The sequence below is a fragment of the Desmodus rotundus genome, chromosome 10, assembly GCF_022682495.2.
Source record: "Desmodus rotundus isolate HL8 chromosome 10, HLdesRot8A.1, whole genome shotgun sequence".
Taxonomy (NCBI): Eukaryota; Metazoa; Chordata; class Mammalia; order Chiroptera; family Phyllostomidae; genus Desmodus; species Desmodus rotundus.
In genome coordinates this window covers 64,534,216-64,555,661 of record NC_071396.1, presented here as the reverse complement: position 1 = coordinate 64,555,661, position 21,446 = coordinate 64,534,216, and the positions used below count along the sequence as shown (strand labels likewise).

The following is a 21,446-nucleotide window of genomic DNA, read 5'->3' as shown; positions in this document are numbered from 1 at the left end:
ATCTAACTCCCTAGGATTAGGTCACAAAGAATGCTTAGGAAGAGGCATGTCAAAGAGTCAGCTCTGACTGCACCTGAGATGGCCTCCACCTTTCACCACTGAGCAACAAACTTCATGTTGTGAATGTGGGGCGTACCCAAAGTATCTAGGTAATTTGGATCCTTGCCTGAGAAGGAAGAGACAAAACAAGAACAAACTTACATGTGTTTGTATGTTAAAGTTTATATGTCTTTCTGTCTGTCTGTCTGTCTGTCTGGACCTTATAGAGAATAACTTACAGAGAATAAATACATTTATAAAGGTAAAAAAAGAGGTATTGTTTTAACATTGCATTATTATATTATTTTTTATATTGACTCTTCCAAAATTGTGGACAATCACCATTTTTTAAAATAATTTTTATTGTTGTTTAAATACAGTTGTCTTCATTTTCCCCCCACCATGCTCCACCTGTGACAATCACCATTTTGAATTAAAATAGAAATACCTAGACTTTTTGAGTCAGAATAAATAATGAATTTCACTTCCTAATCTAGATGCTTCCAGTAAATCCTTGCTACATTATCACTCAGCACCTAAAATTATTTGTAAAAACAGGCAAGATATATACTTATAAACTCAAAATATAAAAATCTGATGACTTGTGCCCTGACCAGTGTTGTTTAGTTGGTCAGGTATTTTCCCACAAAATAAAATGTCCCCGGTTCAATTTCTAGACAGTGCACATGCCTGCCTTGCAGGTTCTTTTCTCTCACACATTGATGTTTCTCTCCATCTCTTTCTCCCTCCTTTTCCCTCTCTAAAAATAAATAAATAAAATCTTTTTTAAAGTCCAGTGATTTGTAATGTACCAGTGATTAAAAACTTTCAGTGGTGAAGAACTCTTTATTCATAAAATAGCCTTTCATTCAGACAACACGTGTGGTTCAAAATTCTTCTTTATGGTTCTGGGAATGGCTTATTTAAAAAGTTGCAAAGGAATAAAATATCACTGATATCATTTCTACTAAGTCCAAAATGATTTGAGCCTAGCCAAGTAAAATAAATACTCTTTATCACTATAATTTCCATTTATATTTAAGCACTGCATTTTATCAAGTTTTTAATAATCAAGTGAGCTCTTCTAACCATTAAAAAAAGCACATCTTCATAATGGAATATTATTTAGCCATGGAAAGGAATGAAGTTCTAACACATTCTACAACATTGATGAACATTGAAAACTTTATGCTAAATTAAAGAAGTCAGACACAAATAAGTCTGTTTAGATGGAATGTACAGAATAGGTAAATCTAATAGAGGCAGAAGAGGAAATGGGCACTGAGTCTCTTTTTGGAGTGATAAAATTGTTCTGGAATTAGATAGTGGTAATGATTGCATAACATAACAACCACTGAATAATATTCTTTAAGTGGGTGAATTTTATGGTATATAAATTATATCTCAATTTTTTAAATAATAGACATATCTTAAATCAAAAAGCATTTTGATAGGTATCATTATCCAAGGCACTCTGAACTCAATAAAATGGCCAAAATGAATACTAACTTTAGCTCTGTAAAATTTAACTATATTAAGTTACCCAGTGAGAGATACTGAATAGTTTACAAATCTGTTTTTACTAAAGAATTTCTTACTATGTATATGTTAATACTCATTGATTTGTAAAGAATTTTGACTCCCTTTTTATTTTATGGGGAAGTTTAGGTTTACTTCAAATTACTTATGTTTGCCCTTATGGAAAATCAGGAAATTTCCAACTAACAAATGAGTTCTTCAAAGAAAAATGGACAATTTAAAACTGTTATTATAGTCTATTTCAAATTTCTCGGGGTTTCTTGGTGTTTAACTTAAAACATATGAATTGTATTTCTTCTACTTGAAATGCTTTATTTTTCAAATCACAATCACATGTCCTACAAAAACTGAAGTAGAATTTATCTGAAGGCAAGTTAATTTTGGAAAAATGATACTACCTAGATAAAGCATATATGTGTTGAATTTTTATGATCATAACTTCAAAATATCATTTATATAATGTTATTTTCCTATGAATAAAAAACCCCTCCCAATTTGAAAAAGAAACTATATGTCATTTCATTTTCCCCATAAAGACAATTTTTTTTTATACTATGCTTCAGAATAGGATTTAGGTCACTAAATACTATATTGGTATTCTACTTTTATATTTTTATTTATGATGTTAAAAATTGTACATGTCTTGTCTCATTAGCTGTACTGTAAGTTCTCAGGACTATATGTAAATCTTGATTTTTTTGGCTTATGCTCAATGATAATGTCTTACATACAGATTGCAATCTAATATCTAATATATGTTGAAGATTCATTAATTAATTTGCTAGTATTACTTAATTCTCCATAGCAAAGTTTGTTTATATGTATGTATAGTATATTGGATTGAAAAATGATAAAAAATTGCTATGAATTTGATAATATAATTAATTATTACATAGATTTCTATGAAAGTTATGACACATAACTTTATTATACACATCCATAATATGAAAAATAATTAGTACTCACAGTTGTATCCAGGTGTAATACGGTGTTGAGCTTCAAGGCTAGCCAATGTGATGTGAAAAATGATGTGCAGTAACAGGAAGGAAAGACTGGTGAAGCATAGAGACTTTAATAACCGTCCTGTATGTCCTAGGGGATAAAAGCACAGAGATTGTGAGAGGATGAAACACACTCATTCTCATCTTTGTAGAGTTCCACATAAAGCATGTTTCTATATAACCTATTATGTAAACTGACTCAAAAGTATATGAAGAGTAACAATTACTCTCTTAACTATTAGTCTAAAGATGAAGGCTATCTTATTTCCTTTGTAAAATTATACAATTAACATAGATTAAAAATTCAATGTAAAAGAAACATTCTTTCCTATTTATCATAACTTTTGTGGTTCATTTTTGTGGTAACACAAAAATTCCCTAGCCCAGAAAATTTTGTATGGGAGTTCTGCCACCTTTGAAAGAACAAATAATCCCTATCTAATAAAAGCAGTTCCAGAGAATAGAGAAAAGGGTAAGTTTCCTAAAACATTTTAAGAAGATAGAGTAACATTAATTTCAAAATTAAATACATCTAGAAAAGAAAAGGAAATTATGAGCCCATTTTACTTATAACAAATAGACACAAATTATTAAAAAGATTTTTGCTAACCAAACAAAATAACATAGGAAAATATAATTCATCGTAGTAAGCAAGGGCTTATTGTAGATAAACAAGCGTGGCTTAAAGTTAACAAATATTTAGGTCAAACACTAGTAGTCTGAATCGTGCTTTGTTCAATGGATACATAATGAATATTTCATAAAGTTCAAAATCTCTTCATAATAAAAGAAAATAATCAGAAAACTAGGAACAGAAGGAAATATTCTTAATATGATAAAGAATTTATACCATATCTAAAGCAAAAACCCTACTTATGGTGGAATTTTAGACATAATCCATTAACGTCAGATATTGATCTAAGATACTTGATATCATTTCCACTTAACATATTACTAGGTATACTGGCCAATGTGATAAGATAAGAAAAAATTAAGAGTTGAAATAACTAGAATTATTTGCAGATAATATGATCAAATGGAATTATTTGCAGATGATATTATCTATATAGAATGTCAACTGACCATCTATTAGAACAAATATAAGAAAATGATTCAGGCACAATATCATCTTATAGAAATCAGTATAGCTCCTCTACATTAATAATAATCAAGTAAGAAAAAAAGAAGATGCAACTTAAATTAGGAATCAAAACTATATTGTAATGGTTTTGTTAATGTGTCAGTTGGCTAGGCTACAGTCCCCAGTTATTTAATCAAATACTAGTCTAGATATTGCTCTAAGTTTACAGATGTGATAAAAAAATTCTAATTAATTTACCATATTTTGCAATGTATAATATACCTTTTTTTGCCCAAACTTTTGAGGTAAAAATAAGGATGCACATTATACATGGGTAGTACTAGTTCTGTGTTTATATAAATGTTTTAATTCTTTTATTTGTGCTTATGTGTTAAAAGTATAACTCTAGATAGCAATAATGATATCCATATGCAAAATAATACCCTGGAATATGATCATTGGTTTTGCTTCTAAATATAAATAAAAAAAATTGAATTAAAAAATTAAAACAAAAGATTTTTGTTCCTGAAAATTTGGGTCAAAAACGTGGGTGCACATTATACATGGTAAAATACGGTTTTAAGTAAGGACATTATCGTTGGTAAGCTGGGCAGGCCTGATTCAATCAGTTGGAAGGACTGAAAACTAGGCTGGGGATCCAGGCATGGGCGTGGGGGAGGAAAGTCTTAAACAGTAGCTTTAACCTGTGCCCATGAATTTCAGCTTGATCATGATGGTGATTTTCACTTCCTGAAAGCAGCCTGCCCTATGGACTTTGGACTTTCTTAGCCAGCTTACCTAATTGATAGAGTAAGCCAATTCCTATAGGTTGAACCTTGACTGGTAAAAGTAAGTCAGAATTGGAGAACCAAGATGGTAGAGTAGGTAGACACACTGCCCCTCCTCGAACAACCAGAACTGACAGAAAATCGAACAGCAAGGAAGTCCGCACCAAGGAGATAAAAAAGAAACATACATCCAGACCGGTAGGAGGGGCGGAGATGGGCACCAGGGCAGAGAGGACTCCCGTGGCCGTGGAGGGACTGAGACTGAAGGAGTGTGGGATGAACAGGGTAGGCAGTCTGACAACCAGCAGACCCTGTGGCCCCACATTCGCACAGAGATTAACCAGGATGAACAGCAGGGAGCGAAGCAGACCATGTAACCCAGGGCTCCAGTGTGGGGAAATAAAGCCTCAAACCTCTGATTGAAAACACCCGTGGGGGTTGGGGCGGTAGCAGGAGAGACTCCCAGCCTCACAGGAGAGGTCGTTGGAGAGACCCACAGGGGTCTAGAGTGTGCACAAGCCCACCCACTCGGGAACCAGCACCACAGGAGCCCAATTTGATTATGGGTAGTAGAGGGAGTGGCTGAAATCCTATGGAGAGTGGAGCAGGCTCCATTGCTCCCTTTCAGCCCCTCCCCCACATACAGCCTCACAGCTAAGGGTCCCCGCCCCAGGAAACACCAAAGGCTCTGCCCCTTTAAGTAACAGACGCTCCAAGACAAAAAAAAAAAAAAAAAAAAAAGCCCAATGACAACACTTCAAAGCTCCAGAAAAAAATACAACTAAGCGAGGAAGAGATAGCCAACCTATCAGATGCACAGTTCAAAACACTGGTTATCAAGATGCTCACAGAATTGGTTGAAGAGATAGCCAACCTATCAGATGCACAGTTCAAAACACTGGTTATCAAGATGCTCACAGAATTGGTTGAATTTGGTCAAAAACCAGACGAAAAAATGAAGCCTATGCTAAGAGAAACAAAGGAAAATGTACAGGGAACCAATAGTGATGGGAAGGAAACTGGGACTCAAATCAACAGTGTGGACCAGAAGGAAGAAAGAAACATCCAACCAGAAAAGAATGAAGAAACAAGAATTTGGAAAAATGAGGAGAGGCTTAGGAACCTCCAGGACATCTTGAAATGTCCCAACTTCCGAATTATAGGGGTGCCAGAAGGAGAAGAGGAAGAACAAAAAATCGAAAACTTATTTGAACAAATAATGAAGGAGAACTTCCCTAATCTGGCAAAGGAAATAGACTTCCAGGAAGTCCAGGAAGCTCAGAGAGTCCCAAAGAAGCTGGACCCAAGGAGGAACACACCAAGGCACATCATCATTACATTACCCAAGATTAAACGCAAGGACCTACATCCAAGATTACTGGATCCAGCAAAGCTATCATTTAGAATGGAAGGGCAGATAAAGTGCTTCTCAGGTAAGGTCAACTTAAAGAAGTTCATCATCACCAAGCCCTTATTATATGAAATGTTAAAGGGACTTACCTAAGAAAAAGAAGATCAAAAATAGGAACAGTAAAAATGACAGCAAACTCACAGTTATTAACAACCACACCTAAAACAAAAACAAGAGCAAACTAGGCAAACAACTAGAACAGGAACAGAAGCATAGAGATGGAGATCACATGAGGGTTATCAATAGGGGAGTGGGAGGGGGAGAGGGGGGTAAAGGTACAGAGAATAAGTAGAATAAATGATAGGTGGAAAATAGACAGGGGGAGGGTAAGAATAGCGTAGGAAATGTAGAAGCCAAAGAACTTATAAGTATGACCCATGGACATGAACTATAGGGGGGGGATGTGGGAGGGAGGGGATGTGGAGGATGGAGTGGAGTGAAGGGGTGGAAATGGGACAACTGTAATAGCATAATCAATAAATATATAATAAAAAGTAAGTTAGAATTAACCTTAAAAAATAATACAGGAGACCTTTGTTAACAAAACTGTAAAACTCAACAGTAAAACAAATAAGAATACCTGAATGAAAAAAGAGATTTGTCACATTCATGAATCAGATGACTTAACAGTAAAAATGTCAATTTTTTCCAAATTTATTCTATGTATTCAATATAATTACAAATACAGTAGCAGGAGAAACTTATATTTCAGAAAACATAACATATATTGAGAAAATCAATAAACTTATTTAAAATATATATTTGGATGTATAAAAATCCATGAAGAGCTAAATCAAATTTTTTATGTTGTTCAGTTACAGTTGTCCTCATTGTTTCCCTATTACTCTCCCCAGCCATACCACCCTTACCTCCCATATTCAATCCTCCTTCCCCAGTTGTCTTTGTCCATGGGTCATATATACATTTCCCTTGATGAACCTTCCCCTTCTTTCCCCCATTACTCTCCTTTCACCTCCTCTCTGGTTACTGTCAGTTTGTGCTTTATTTCCATATCTCTGATACATTTTGCTCACTTGTTTGTTTTGTTGTTTAGGATCCACTTATAGGTGAGATTGTATGGATTTGTCTTACACCACCTGGTTTATTTCACTTAGCATAATGCTCTACAGTTCCATCCATACTGTTGAGAAGGGTAGGAGTTCCTTCTTTCTCTCTTCTGCATAGTATTCCATTGTGTAAATGTACCAGTTTTTTGATCCACTCATTTACTGATGGGCACTCAGGCTGTTTCCAACACTTGGGTATTGTGAATAATGCTACTGTGAACATTGGGGTGCATAGATTATTTTGAATTAGTGTTTCAGGATCCTTAGGGTAAATCCCAACAGTGGTATTGCTGGGTCAAAAGGCAGTTCCTTTTTCAGTTTTTTGATGAAATCCCATACTGTTTTCCATAGTGGCTTCACTGCTCTGCATTCCACCAACAGTGTACTAGTTTCCCTTTTCTCCACAACCTTGTCAGCATTTGTTTGTTGCTTTGTTTATGTTGGCCATTCTGACCAGTGTGAAGTGGTATCATACTGTGGTTTTAATTTGCATCTCTCTGATGGCTACTGATGCTGGGCATCCTTTCATATGTCTCTGTGCCCTCTGTATGTTCTCTTTTGAAAATGTCTGTTCAGATTCTTTGCCCATTTTTTAGTCGGATTGTTTCTCTTCCTGGTGTGGTGCCATGTGACTTTTTAAATACATTTTGGAGATCAAACTGTTGTCCACAGTATCATTAGCAAATATATTTTCCTATACAGTTCTTTCCTTTTTCATTTTGCTGATGTTTTCTTTAGCTGTGCAGAAGCTTTTTAATTTGATGTAGTACCATTTGTTTATTTTTTAAAAGATTTTATTCATTTATTTTTAGAGAGGGGGAAGGCGAGAGAAAGAGAGGGAGAAAAACATCAATCTGTGGTTGCTGTTCAGGCACCCCCTACTGGGGAAATGGCCTGCAACCCAGGCATGTGCCCTAGACAGGGGATCGAGCAAGTGACCCTTTGGTTTGCAGGCTGGCACTGAATCCACTGAGCCACACCAGCCAGGGTTCCATTTGTTATTCTGTCCTTTATGTCCCTTGCTCTAGGGAACATATCAGTGAAAATATTGCTATGTGGAATATCTGAAATATCCCTGCCAATGTTCTTCTCTAGAACTTCTATGGTGTCACAACTTATATTTAAACAACTTTTACTCTTCTTGAATTTATTTTTGTGTATGTATCGTGTAAGTTAGTGGTAGAGTTTCACTTTATTGCATGTAGCTGTCCAGATATCCCAACACCATTTACTTTAGATGCTATTTTTACTCCATTTTATGCTCCTGCCCTCTTGGTTGAATATTTATTAACCATAGAGACATGTGTGTACTTCTAGCCTCCCTATTCTGTTTCATTGATCTATGTGTGTGTTCTTATGCCAGTACCAGATTGTTTTGATTAGAGTGGCTTTGTAATATAGTTTGATATCAGGTATTTGAAAACTGGGGGGAAATGGACAAATTTGTAGATAAATATAATCTTCCAAAACTGAATCAATAAGAAGCACAAAGCCTGAACAGATCAATAACAGCTAGTGAAGTTGAAGCAGTATTAAAAAAAATTCCTGGTATACAAAAGCCCTGGACCAGACAGTTTCAGAGGAGAATTTTATAAAACATTTAAGCAAGAGATAACCCCTATCCTTCTCAGACTAGTCTAAAAAATCCAAGAAGAGGGAAGACTCCCAAATTCTTTTCATGAGGTCTCTTATCCTAATCCCAAAACCAGATAAAGACACAAAAAAGAAAAAAACTACAGGGCAATATTGCTGATGAACATAGATGTAAAAATCTTCAACAAATGTTGGCAAACTATATCCAGCAATACATTAAAAAGATCCTATACCCTGATCAAGTGGGATGCATCCCAGGGTTGCACTGATGGTACAATATTTGCAAATCAATAAACATAATATATCACATAAACAAAAGCAAAGACAAAAATCACATGATCATATCAATAGATGCAGAAAGAGCATTTGATAAGGAACAGCAGTCATTTATGATAAAAATACTCAGCAAAGTAGGAGTAGAGGGAGAAAACCTCAACATAATAAAAGCCATGCACAAGAAATCTATAGCCAACATCATACTCAACAGACAAAAACTAAAAGCTTTCCCACTAAGATCAGGAATAAGACAAGGCTGTCCACTTTCACCACTCTATTCTACATATTATAGGAAGTTCTAGCCACAGTGATCACACACAAAAAGAAATAAAAGGCATCCAAATCGTAAAGGAGGAAGTAAAACTGTCACTGCTTGCAGATGGCATGATAGTGTACATAGAAAACTCTATAGACTCCACCAAAAAACTACATGACTTAATAAGTGAATTTGGCAAAACAACAGCATACAAAGTCAATATTCAGAAATCAAAGGCACTGTTGTACAACAACAATGTAATATCAGAAACAGAAATTAAGGGGAAAAATCCCATTTGCTATAGCAACAAGAAAAGTAAAGTTCCTAGGAATAAACCTAACCAAGGAGGTAAAAACCTGTACTCAGAAAACTACACAACACTGAAGAAAGAAATTAAGGAAGATACAAATAAATGGAAGCATATATCATGTTCATGGATTGAAAGAATTAACATCATCAAAATGTCCATACTACCCAAAGCAATTTACAGATTCAATGCAATACCTATTAAAGTACCAATGACATATTTCACAGATACAGAACAAACATTTCAAAAATAAACCCATAAGTTAAAACAAAAACAAACAAAGAATCAAGAACTTGAAAGTCAAATGGAATGCTGTATAGAGCTCAGAAAAAATTATATGAACTTGATAAATGTCAAAGTTTACTCCATAAATCAAGAAGAAAGAATACTCTATCTAACAAATGAAAAACTGGCTCAATAAACAGAAGAGAATAATGCTGGATCCCTGTCACAAAGGTGATCTCCAGAGAAGATGAGCAACAGAACAGAAATGGATAAAAGATACTTGATTACACATACAGACACACCCCTAATTACAGTCAGTCATGCTCTAATTAATTTGTGGAATTCGTAGAAATGATTTGTGTTTTTCTGGTTTGGGAAATATGTTTGTATACAGCAATAATTGAGGATATCTTGTTGCCCATGTGTTTTGACTACTAACTCTAATTCATACAATACATATAAATTATCCAAAAGATATGTCATCTAATAAATAATTACTCATAATTAAAACATAAGAAAATTGGGCATATATGAAAAGGATCAAAAAGATATATGGTAACTTCTAGATGGTTTGCAAAAACAACCCAGATATTCATAAAATAAGTAATATATGGCCAGGATGACATGGTACCAAATTGTATATTTATATACCATTTTTCTATGACAATTAGAATGCCAAAGCAGAAGAAACTTAATATTAACAGAAGGAATAAATAACAAGGAAATGAGGCACCACTTTTTTCAATAAAATTTAACTTGAATTATAGTCATCAATTTTATTTGTTATATATTTCCTCAAATAGAGCTTGAAAAATGAACTATTGTTGATCAATAGATTATACCCAAGAACTGTTTTTTTACAGTATTTAAAATTATTTTTAATCAAATTTATTGGGATGACATTGGTTAATAAGGTCACATAAGTTTCAAGTGTACATTTCTGATACTAGATCTGTATATAGCACTGTGTGCCCACCACCTAAAGTCAAACCATATTCTGCCATTACATACTAGGCCCTCCCTCCAAATCCCCCACTCCCTTCCCTCTGGCAACCACCACATTGCTGTCTGTGTCCATGACACAGTTTAGTTTTATATCCCACATATGAATGAAAACATATAGTTCTTAGCTTTTTCTGACTTATTTCTCTTAGCCTAATATTCTCAAGGTCCACCCATGTTGTCACAAATGGCAATATTTTATCTTTTCTTATGGCTGAGTGGTATTTCATTGTATATAGGTACCATGTCTTCTTTATCTAATCCTCTATTGAAGGACTCTTTGGTTGTCTACATGTCTTGGTCACCATAAATAATGTTTCAATGAACATAGTGGCATATATATCTTTGCAAATACATGTTTTCTAGTTTTTTTGAATAGATATCCAGAAGAGGGACTGCTGGGTCATATGATAGATCTATTTTTAATTTTTTGAGGAACCACCAGACTGTTTTCCATAGTGGCTGTAGCAGTTTACATTCCTACCAGCAGTGAATGAGGGTTCTCTTTTCTCCACAACCACGCCAGCCCTTTTTATCACTTGTCTTGTTGATATTAGCCATTGTAACAGGTGTGAGGTGGTATCTCATGGTAATTTTGATTTGTATTTCCCTAATAGCTAGTGAGGTTGAACTGGGTTTTAAATATAGGTATAAATCTAACTTCTCCTGTTATACTTTTGAGAGAATTCAGAGGTTATTGCTTTAGCCAACATTTTGAATTCTCTAGCTTTCAAGTGATTTTTAAATGTGACATGTAAAAGATCCAATGTCGTCATTATTGTGTCAGTATTTGTAAGCTAATTTGGAAAATTTCCACTTAAGAAGCAACACAATCCAACATCCTAGCAATTTTAAAGAAGAGCTCAGAAATTTATGGTAATTTTCTTTTTGGTAAAAATGGAAACACAAAAAGTATACATTGGTTTATAGATGAAGTTAATGAATCAAATTCAAATTTTATGTAAAACCAGAGTTTGAAGATATTTATTTCAAAATTTTCTTCATCCCACACCAAAGATATCTTTATTATTTGTTTACAACTTAATTAGGAAAATCTCTTAGAAGAACCATGTAGAATTACCATATATGTGGTACTTAGGAAAACAAAATACCTTGGAGAGCAAGTATTTATACTGAAAAGATTCCCCACAATTTTATGTTCTGGAGAGAGCAAATGAAAAGCCAGTTGATACATAAAAATGAGATTTTTCTTTTTGATTCACAATGAGGTTAAATATGGACACCTTTTAGCTGGAAAGAGTATGCTGGGAGTTTAAAATAAACTAAGCAGACAAGCTTTTAAGTTGAGTATATGAAGTTGCTAATACTAACCATTTGACTGAAGAATGGCCATTCCATTAGGATCAAACTGACACAAATAGAGAGAATGCATACACATATACTACATATTCCATTTGAAATCTCACTGAGGTCATCATTCCAGCATTCCTCAGAACAATTTTTTGCTAAAAAGAGTGAATTACAGAGAGGCTTCTGGGAATACTACAAAAGCCAATGGAAGAATGAATGACAAGTTCATTTACCCCCTAGAGTTCTTCCTACCTTCTTCACAAATTGGACTAAAAGCTTTCACTGAGTTTCTCCAAGTGAAATTTGAAATTCCTCAGCTCAGTCCATCTTTTAATCTTCCCTTGCAAAGGCTTAATTTTTTATTTCTAATATTTCTATTGGCATATTATTAGAGCCAAAAAAAGTTTTTTTCTTTCTCCCTCCCCATTTGGATCTTTATGTGTTATTATTTAATAACTTTTAAAGAGTTGTAATCTCTTCTAAAACATTCTTCACAATAAAGTTGACACTATAATCAGAGAGAAAAATGGTGCCATAGAAAAAAATGATGCTTTGGATATATAGAGGAATGACAGCTAAGGGATAGAAGAAGAAGATATGAAACTCCCAGCCTCACAAGTATCCACTCCACCTCTCTTTTTAAATTGATCATTCATGACCAGGTCTCACTTCTACAATATCTTTGACGCAAATGAGCCTCTTTCTAATTCTTACGTTGCATACTGTCTGTGTATGACACTTGAGAATATATATCTTATGCTGTTAGTTGCTGTGCTAAGTTGGGTTGCCAGAAAACAGACTCTGCAATTGAGATTGCTATGAAGGAAGTTACTGGGGAGAGCTATATGCCACAGCACTGATAGGGAAGTGAAGGTGGCGAAACTGAACCAAGGGAGAAGAAGCTGGGCAGGGATGCACTTGTAGAGGAGCCCTCAACTGATGTTTGGAAAGCTTTGGAGCCACCATAGTCCTTCAGAGTTCTCTAGAATTGAGATAACGGGGCTGAGACTTTGTACCCAATCCACCCCCATCATTGACCAGAAATTAGATGGGAGCTGTCTCTAAACATGGGTGCTACTTTGTCAATGAAATTTCCTAGAGTTAAGTGCAAATTTGTCTGTGAGCAGTCTTGAGTCAACACTCCAGCAACCTGGAGAAACAAGTGCCACAGTCATGGAGAGAGATTAGGATGGCACACCACAAAACCACGAAGTTATCATGTTCTAGACTTTTATGGTCCTTAGCTAGAGCATAAGCATCCTGCAGGTAGCTTAGCAGGTACCTTGTGCTTAATATCTATGGGGCAAGAAGCAGGTTGAGAGCATGAAGCAGCAGGGCCTTCCAACTTCAGAAAATACTAGGGGCCTGGGAATTCTAGGTGATGGTGTAGTTATTATTTTCAGGTATCTCTTTAGCTCTAAACATATAAAAATGATAGATAAAATATGAAGCAGATCACCAGAAAGACATACCAAACACCAGCATAAAATAAATATTTCTAGGGGTCAGAAAGGGAAGATAAATGCAAAGCTGTCTGCAGGCTGGCCTTGAAGCAGGCAATAGAAATCAAAGTTGGTTTCCTGGTGAGCATTTAATTACACGTTCACTGTAAGTAAGGAGGCCATTGTTAGGAACAGTGATTAAAACAAGGGTTTGTGTTACAAATCCAAGGTTCACAGATTTTACAAAGATTCTGGAAAAGAATCTGATCTTGACCACTTTATGATATATGGTTTACAAGGAGCTGTGTTATTAGGGATGAGGAAAGAATTGGATATGACCTACTGCACAAGCCTAAATTCCCAACATCATCAAAGGAAAAAATCTCTGAACCACTAGGAAATGATATAATTCTCCACTGGGGCCCAGGTGGGAACAACTACAAAAGCATTAGAAAAAGAGGTGAGCACAGGGCTGTGGAGAAAGAGAATGCTGGAATGAGTGTAAGAGAGGGGAAAGGACTAAGACAAAGAAAAATGTCTTCTTCCAAACAGACCATAATTCAAAAATACATGTGGAAACACAAAGATAGAAGAGATGAGGGCATGAATTCTCCTAAAGTAAAATGAAAATTATGAAACATACTAAAAATGACTTCAAACTAAGTTGCTTGGGGTCCTCAAAAATGGTAAATAAATTAAATCCTGAAAAGTAAACAAAAATTATTTTTAAATAGGAATGAAATAAAAGAGATGGCACTAAAAATCAACTATCTGTCTTAGAAATTAAAAACATACTCACTTAATTAGTAAAATGAGAAGATAAACCTTGGACTGGATAGAGATCAAAGATAAATTCAGTGAATTGGTGGACAGCAGTGTGGAGTTCATTGAGAACTTAGCACAAACTAACAAAAAATTTGGGAGCGGCAGTTGGAAGGTAAGCAGTTGCAGAGCAGATTGAAAGAATTTGACATGTATCATTAGGAATTCCAATAGAGCAGCATAAACAGTGGAAGAAATATTTGATGTACTGTCTTCTATTCATGTATTTGTTAATTTATTTGTGAAACAAACAATTGCTTCACAACTACTATGTGAGAGACAACTTGTCAAAGATTCCATAGTCTCTAAATAGAACAAGAACATATTGTACCCTTGAGATCATAGATGCTACTGAGGAGCAGAGAAAATGCTGGGTTCATCATAAAGATAGTAAAAATTAGAAATTGGAAGTAACTTTAATTTGAATTAATTAGAAACAATATATATAAAAATATATTTGCACATAAACATGCACAGGTTGAAGGAGTCAAAGCTTTCAGCAGAATTGAAAATTCTAGGTCCTCTCTAGCTTCAAGGCCAGAGAGTAATCATTTTAGGCAAGGATGCAATTCTGCCATCGTAGGGCAAAAGCAGTCACAAATTATATACAAACAAATTAGTAATGGCTCTGTTCCAGTAAAATCTTATTTATGGACATTGAAATTTGAATTTCAGGTAATTTTCATATGTAATGAAATAATTTTGATATTTTTTTAACCATTTAAGTGAGCTCACAGTCCATACAAAAACAGTGGTGGGTACAGGCAGCTTTGACCTGTGTGCTGCAATTTTCTGACCCCTGCCCTAGATGAAGAATGTACACTTGAAAACAAATGTATAGAAAAATAAGAAGTACTGCACTTGGATATTCAAGAAACGTACTAGTGGGCATTACATTGATTCCATGACTTCTGAGGGTCATTTCCCATTTACAGAGCATAAACAAAGCTGGGTGTTGGCTCATTCACACCAGGTCATTAACACTGGCACTAACTCTATGCATTCACATGACTCTGTTCCCTGAAGAAGACTCCTCAAACACTTTTACTTTCTCTAATTTCACTACTTCCAAAAGGAAATCAGCCCAAAACTCAGAATTTGGGTAGTAAAGATATGCCTAATTCTTAATATTATGAGGTACTTGTTTTGTTGTGATGTTTTATTACAGGAAAAAATATTGAGGTAGAAATGTATTTATACACATGAAATCGTGTATAAGTACACTTAAAACTTCCTGTTAAAGTCTTAAAAGCCAAACTGTGGAAAAGAGGCCAAACTGAATAATTCAATTTTTAAGGCTCCAAATAAAATGTCTTTCCTTGCACATTCTCATAGCCCTCCATTTGTGGGTTTAGCAGAAAACAGGCCAATACAAACAGCCAAGGCAGGTATGAAGAATTTTCTTTAGTAGGCTCAATGTATTAACCAGCCCCATTCAAGCAAAGGAAGGCATTTCCAAGTGCAGTGAGCTCTGAGGCTTCCTCATTGAATGGCCAAGGCCTTTGCATGAGGTCAAGGGCAGGCTTAAGCAAACACATGTTCAAACACAGGAGACAGATAGTGGTAGGGCCCTGTGCAGAGCCACTGCAGTGGCAGGTCTTACCCCTGTCCTTCCTTATCTTCCTTCTGGAGGGCAGGACAGCACTGACAGGCTGAAATGGTAAGTGAGGTTTGAGAATGTGTATGGTATTTACTACAGCACTGAGAAAAGTTTTCATATAAATGTGAAACTTCTGAACTGGGGCTTTTTGCCAATTCAGTAAACAATCTACAGTAATAAGGGAAGAGAGTTAGTCACTATTTTGAGTTGCTTTTACTTTTTTAAAATCATGTTATGATTTCTGCAGCTTTGACCCTAAACACCTGATGATTTCCATGTTCTCCTGCCAAGGCCTGAGAAGAGTTGGGTGTGAGCATGGAGCCTGTCCACTGACTGCAGATATCTTCCTGCAGAAATGTCTTGCCCTACACCCCTGTGAGTTCTCAGGGATCTGAAAATGACACATGGGAAGGAGTTGTTAGTAGTGATACTGCTAAGCACTGAGAGTGAGAACTGAGCTGTACAGCTCCCTGGTTACCTTAGCATGGAAATCTTGCAAACTTCAGGGGAGAACAAAAAAAGAGAACTTAGATATTTACCAGATTTGGCTTTGAAATGTCCCATTCCACCACTGGTTCTGGAATTTCACAAATTTCTATGACTGAGTTGCTCCTCCCTACCTTCCCCCCCCCATGTTTATATTCAACAAATCACAGAGCAACTCATCTGTATCAGAGAGTAGCAACCCAGTAATAAAGAGGCCTAGTCATTTTTTAGACAATTCAAAATATGACAGGTATGGTTTTATGTCCATACATTTACTTTCAACCTATATGCCTTACGGAGTTGAGCTAGGGTATGGAAAGGAGAAATACAAAATAAACACATAACACACAAGAAAAATCTGCTTTCCTGATCAAGTTGTCAAAACCAGAAGGTAGAATTTTTTTTTTTTTTTTTACTTTTGAGGTTAATGGGTCTTAGTTCTTTGAACTGAAGTTATCTTAATTCTTGACCATTCAATAAAGGGGAAAGGCACCCTACTAAAACTTCTTTCCCTGAACTCACTGCATTCAACACACAGTTTTGTCAGAGGAGAATCCTGTCCAACGCATGGCTTGAGAAAATTGATCTGTGCATTTCCTAATGCTGACCAGACTAAGTTTCTTGAAGGTAGAAGCCAAATATCACACCTTTTTAGACACTCCCAAGTGCCTAGCACAGCACTCTGCACATGAGAGACCTCATTAAATGGTTACTGAGAAGACCTAATAATAAATAAAAATCACATAAATGAGAAAAGGTGATTCTTGTGTACTGATCTCAATACATGTTGGCAGGAACATTTTGCATCAAGCCAACAACAAATCGTCATATTTCTTGTTATTTTACTAGGCCAGTTTGCCAAATTCTGCACCAAGGGACCCACAAATGGTAATGAATGGTAGAAAACAATTAGGTTATTGAGTTCATTCCCCTCCAAGGCAGGCTTATTCCCCGTGGAGCATTCTTCCAGCAATTAGCTTTAGATGTCTCCCGCACAGTTATCCTGCAATTCCTTTAGGAAAACAATGAATTCGATTCTGAAAAATATCTACCCTGCTACACTTCATTTTCTTATACCCCATATAACTTTGCCTTTGTCTTTTTTCTTTCACTTCTGTTTTCAACAAGTCTAGTTCTCCATTTATTGAGTGTCAGGAATAAATAGCTCCATAAAAAAGGAGTTTCTCCCTTCAGCTTTACATTGATGAAGCTGCAGAACTTTGGTTGCTGGGGTATCACCACACACTTGAGAGTGGTGCTCATCAAAGGCAGGTGTACATTAGGGGCTGTCAATAGTGCTTCCAGCTGCTCACTACATCCATCAAGCTTTGTTTTACATCTGCTTTTCCATTGGCACAGGATGCCCAGCTCAGTTAGCTAGGAGTCTTTATGTCCTTGCTAACTCAGCAGGAGAGACTTTATGTACTGTTATCTTGTTTTTTCCGCAAGGAACATGCAGCAGGTTACTATGACTAACTTCCTTGTGATCTGCTGTATTTATTCTTTCTAACCCTGAGCTTCCTCCTCAGGCTGGGGAGTCAGGTGGGGCAGCTGTCAGACAGCACCGTCTTCCGTTTGTTGTTTGTGCTCACAAGCAACTGATGAGTGACTAATTTGCAAAGGCGGAGTGGGGGACAGTCTCTGTTACAAGGTATCTAGTATCCTCCACTTCTCTCCACAGAAAAAGCCTAGCACATTTTTAAAAACCAGTCCTTTAACTATCTTTTTATCATTGCTACAGTGATATTTTTGTTTATCTGTAAAACTGGCAATAAGATAATGTAATTTCTCATTTTAGATTGTACATGCCTCTCTACTTCCTTTTGCTCTGGTCTCAGATTAGATGTTTAGAACTTCCTTGGTCATCCAAGCTAAAAGAGAAACCATCCTCCAGGTGCTCCTTATCATATTATCCTGTTCTGTACACCTCACTATTTGCAATTACCTTATTTAATTTAATTTATTTTTTTAATCATCTGTCTCTTTCAAATGTAAGTTTTACAAGTGCAAGGGCCAATTTTGTCCTGACTGGTTATCACTGTATTCTCAATGTATAGAAAAGTGCTCAACAGATAGCACACAGTAAATATCGGTTAAATGAATGAACAAAGGAATGAAATGTAACAGTGAACCTAATAAGTGATATGGTAATTTATAGCTGTTTACACAGCCACATGGAGAACACTGTAAAATCTATGATCTTTACCAGGGTAAAAGATTGAAGGAAGCAGGATAATAGCATATAGCAGGGAAAGAAACAGACAAAACTTGTCTTCTCAGAGTTAAATGAATTGAGATAAAAAAAAAAGGTACTTGCATTCACACACCATCTACTATGAAATAGAGCAGCCAAGTTCACAAATCCCTCCTTCCCATCATCTTCAAGTTCATTTATCCTCTTCCTTCCTTTATCTCTTTCACATTGTCTCTCCCTCTCTCCCCATATATATATAAAATGAATTCTATATCTAGTGAACCTATCCTTCAAAAATGAAGGCATAAGGCAGTTCTATTTTTAATTTAAAAAAATTGGAGGCATTTCCATACTGCTTTCCACAGTGCCTGCACTGATCTACATTTTCACCAACAGTGCAAAAGTGTTACACTTTCTCCAAAACCTCGCTAGTATTTGTTGTTTGCTGATTTATTGATGTTACCATTCTCATTGGTGTGAGGTGATTCCACTTCTAGGAATTTATCCAAAGAAACCCAAAATACTACTTTGAAAGAACACAAGCACCCCTATGTTCATTGCAGCTTTATTTACAATCACCAAGATATGGAACCAGCCCAAGTGTCCTTCAGTAGATGAGTGGACAAAACTATGGGACATTTATACAATGGAATATTACTTGGCCATAAAAAAGAAGAAAATTTTACCCTTTGAGACAGCATGGATGGACCTGGAGAACGTTATGCTAAGTGAAATAAGTCAGTCAGAAAAACACAAATACCATATGACTTCATTCATATGTGGAATCTAGTGAACAAACACAACTAACAGGAGAGCAGGATGACAGCTAAGGGTCAGGGTAGGGGGTGGGGGGATCAAGCAAAAAGGAAAAAGAACTTATGGACATGGACAACAGTGTGGTGATTGCAGGGGGTAGGGGGATAAATGGTAATGGGAAAAGTACAATAAACAAATGAAGGCAAAGGGGAGGGGGGAGAGGGTTAATGGGGGGAAAGAGGGGAAGGAACATCAAGAAACATGTATAAAGGACACATGGAGAAAGCCAAAGGGGATAGGTTCAAGGGTGGGAGGCAGGGATGGGTGGGGTGGGGGGCTGTGGTGTGGTGAAAATGGAGACAACTGTATTTGAACACCAATAATAAAAAAAGAAAGGAAAAAATTGGATCAAAAAAGACTACATGCAGTATCATTCCATTTATATGGCATTCTAGGAAAGACAGAACTCTAATGATTGAAAGGAGGTCAGTGTTTTCTAGGGGCTTAGGGTAGAGTGAGTTGAATTGACTGCAAAGATGCACAATTTAGGGGTGATGGAAATGCTTTATGTCTTAATAGTAGTTAAACTTACATTTGTCAAAACTCAACTGAACACTCAAAATGGGTGAATTTGTATGTAAATTATATCTTAATACACCTGTGTTTTTAAAAATATTTTTAAAAATGAAGGTAAACATAAAAACATTTTTGGATAAACAAAAATCAGGAGGATTGACAACCAACAAACATGCACTCTAAGGACTGCTAAATGTTCCTCAGAAAAGGAAAATCACACTAATTGGCAACTCAGATCTACAGGATGGAATGAAGAATATAGAGGTAGTAAATATATGACTAAATACAAAATTCTGCCCCTCATCCCCACCAACTTAAGTTAGGCAGAGTCCCACTGGTTTCTGACTGCCTTTAGAGGGCATATCTTCCTCCTCATTGGAAGACGCAATGTGTATTTGACAAAGGGGAAATACGTATATACACAGAGAAATACATGAACATGGGACTCCCTTTAGCAACAGTTTCCCTTTAATCGTTTAGTGGACATCAAACTCTCTGAATTTATAAATGTCCCCTTAAACAACAACAACAAAAAGGAATGTTTTTGCCTGATCATCTAGAACTTGATCACACTACCTTTGCCTCCTGTGCCTATAATGTGCATTCTATCCACAGCAGTGGCCTTGTGCTAATCATCCAAAGACACTGTCTCTGCATTGAAAACAGCCCAGCCATACCACAGCACCAGGCTCTGTCCCTTCAAGAAACATCAAAGCAAATCCCAAACACATGCCTTCATCTGAATTAGTTCATGCAATCAGCAGCTAGTTAACTCTTGTGACTGCCTCCCTTCCTGGCCACTTGCACTTACTATGGCCCAGTGACGACTTCCCTGGTTCTTCAATTGCTTGCCTATGACCATCTGCCTTTGGCAATCCACTGAACCCTATTGGATTTTCTGGCTTCTGCTATATATCCCAGCTTTTAACCCTTGGTAACTGATAGACCTCTAGCTTTCAATTTACAGATCCCAAGTCACTTTTATAGTCCACAGCTCTATCTTTTGTATATCTCTTAATCATTACCTCATCCATTCTAACATTAGCTGTCTGCACATTATATACATGCCAGTATTTAATGGTTGTTATGGTGACCAAGGTAAATGACATACAGTCCAGACACTGGAAATACTCATGTTTCCCAAGGGGTAAGGGGCCAGCTAGATGATTTGAGGGTAGCGGGGATGACAAGGTGTTCTGAAGGCTTAAGGCTCAAGACATGTGTGCTACTCTTCATAAACTTAATTAAAAATTATAAATATTATGGAGCCCTCCTGCTATGGACAATAATAAAACTCTCAGCTAGTTAATTTAATAGGTAAATGGGCACAAAAACTTTTTCATACAATAATAATTTTTATTACATTATATTATCCCTTCAACTGTGTTGAGAATTAAATTTGCTACATAACTACTTATGTAATTTTGTTCAAATCCTTCAGAATCTCTGTAACTTTTTATTTTGCTACATAAAATTAAAGATTGCCTCAAAACAGAAATTGTGTTTGAGTGTTCTTGAGATGTAGCCATTATTTAATTGGACAATGTACGCCAAGGGTTCTTATTAAATAGTGTTTGGATAACTGGGGAGTATCTGAAGTGTGTGAGGACTCATGAACGTTACTGTTCATGAAAACTATATGGGGGCCTTACATTGATCTGTGCTGAGTCAGAT

At 36.0% G+C, this 21,446-nt stretch overlaps 1 protein-coding gene across 1 annotated transcript in view; it reads right to left on the bottom strand.

Moving 5' to 3' along the window:
• The window catches only part of PIEZO2 (piezo type mechanosensitive ion channel component 2), a 504,531-nt gene that overhangs the window by 333,979 nt on the left and 149,106 nt on the right, over window positions 1-21,446 (bottom strand). Inside the window, exon 3 of the mRNA XM_045187937.3 lies at window positions 2,545-2,670. Coding sequence (XP_045043872.2) covers window positions 2,545-2,670 — 126 coding nt within the window. The remainder of the gene's footprint in view (window positions 1-2,544; window positions 2,671-21,446) is intronic.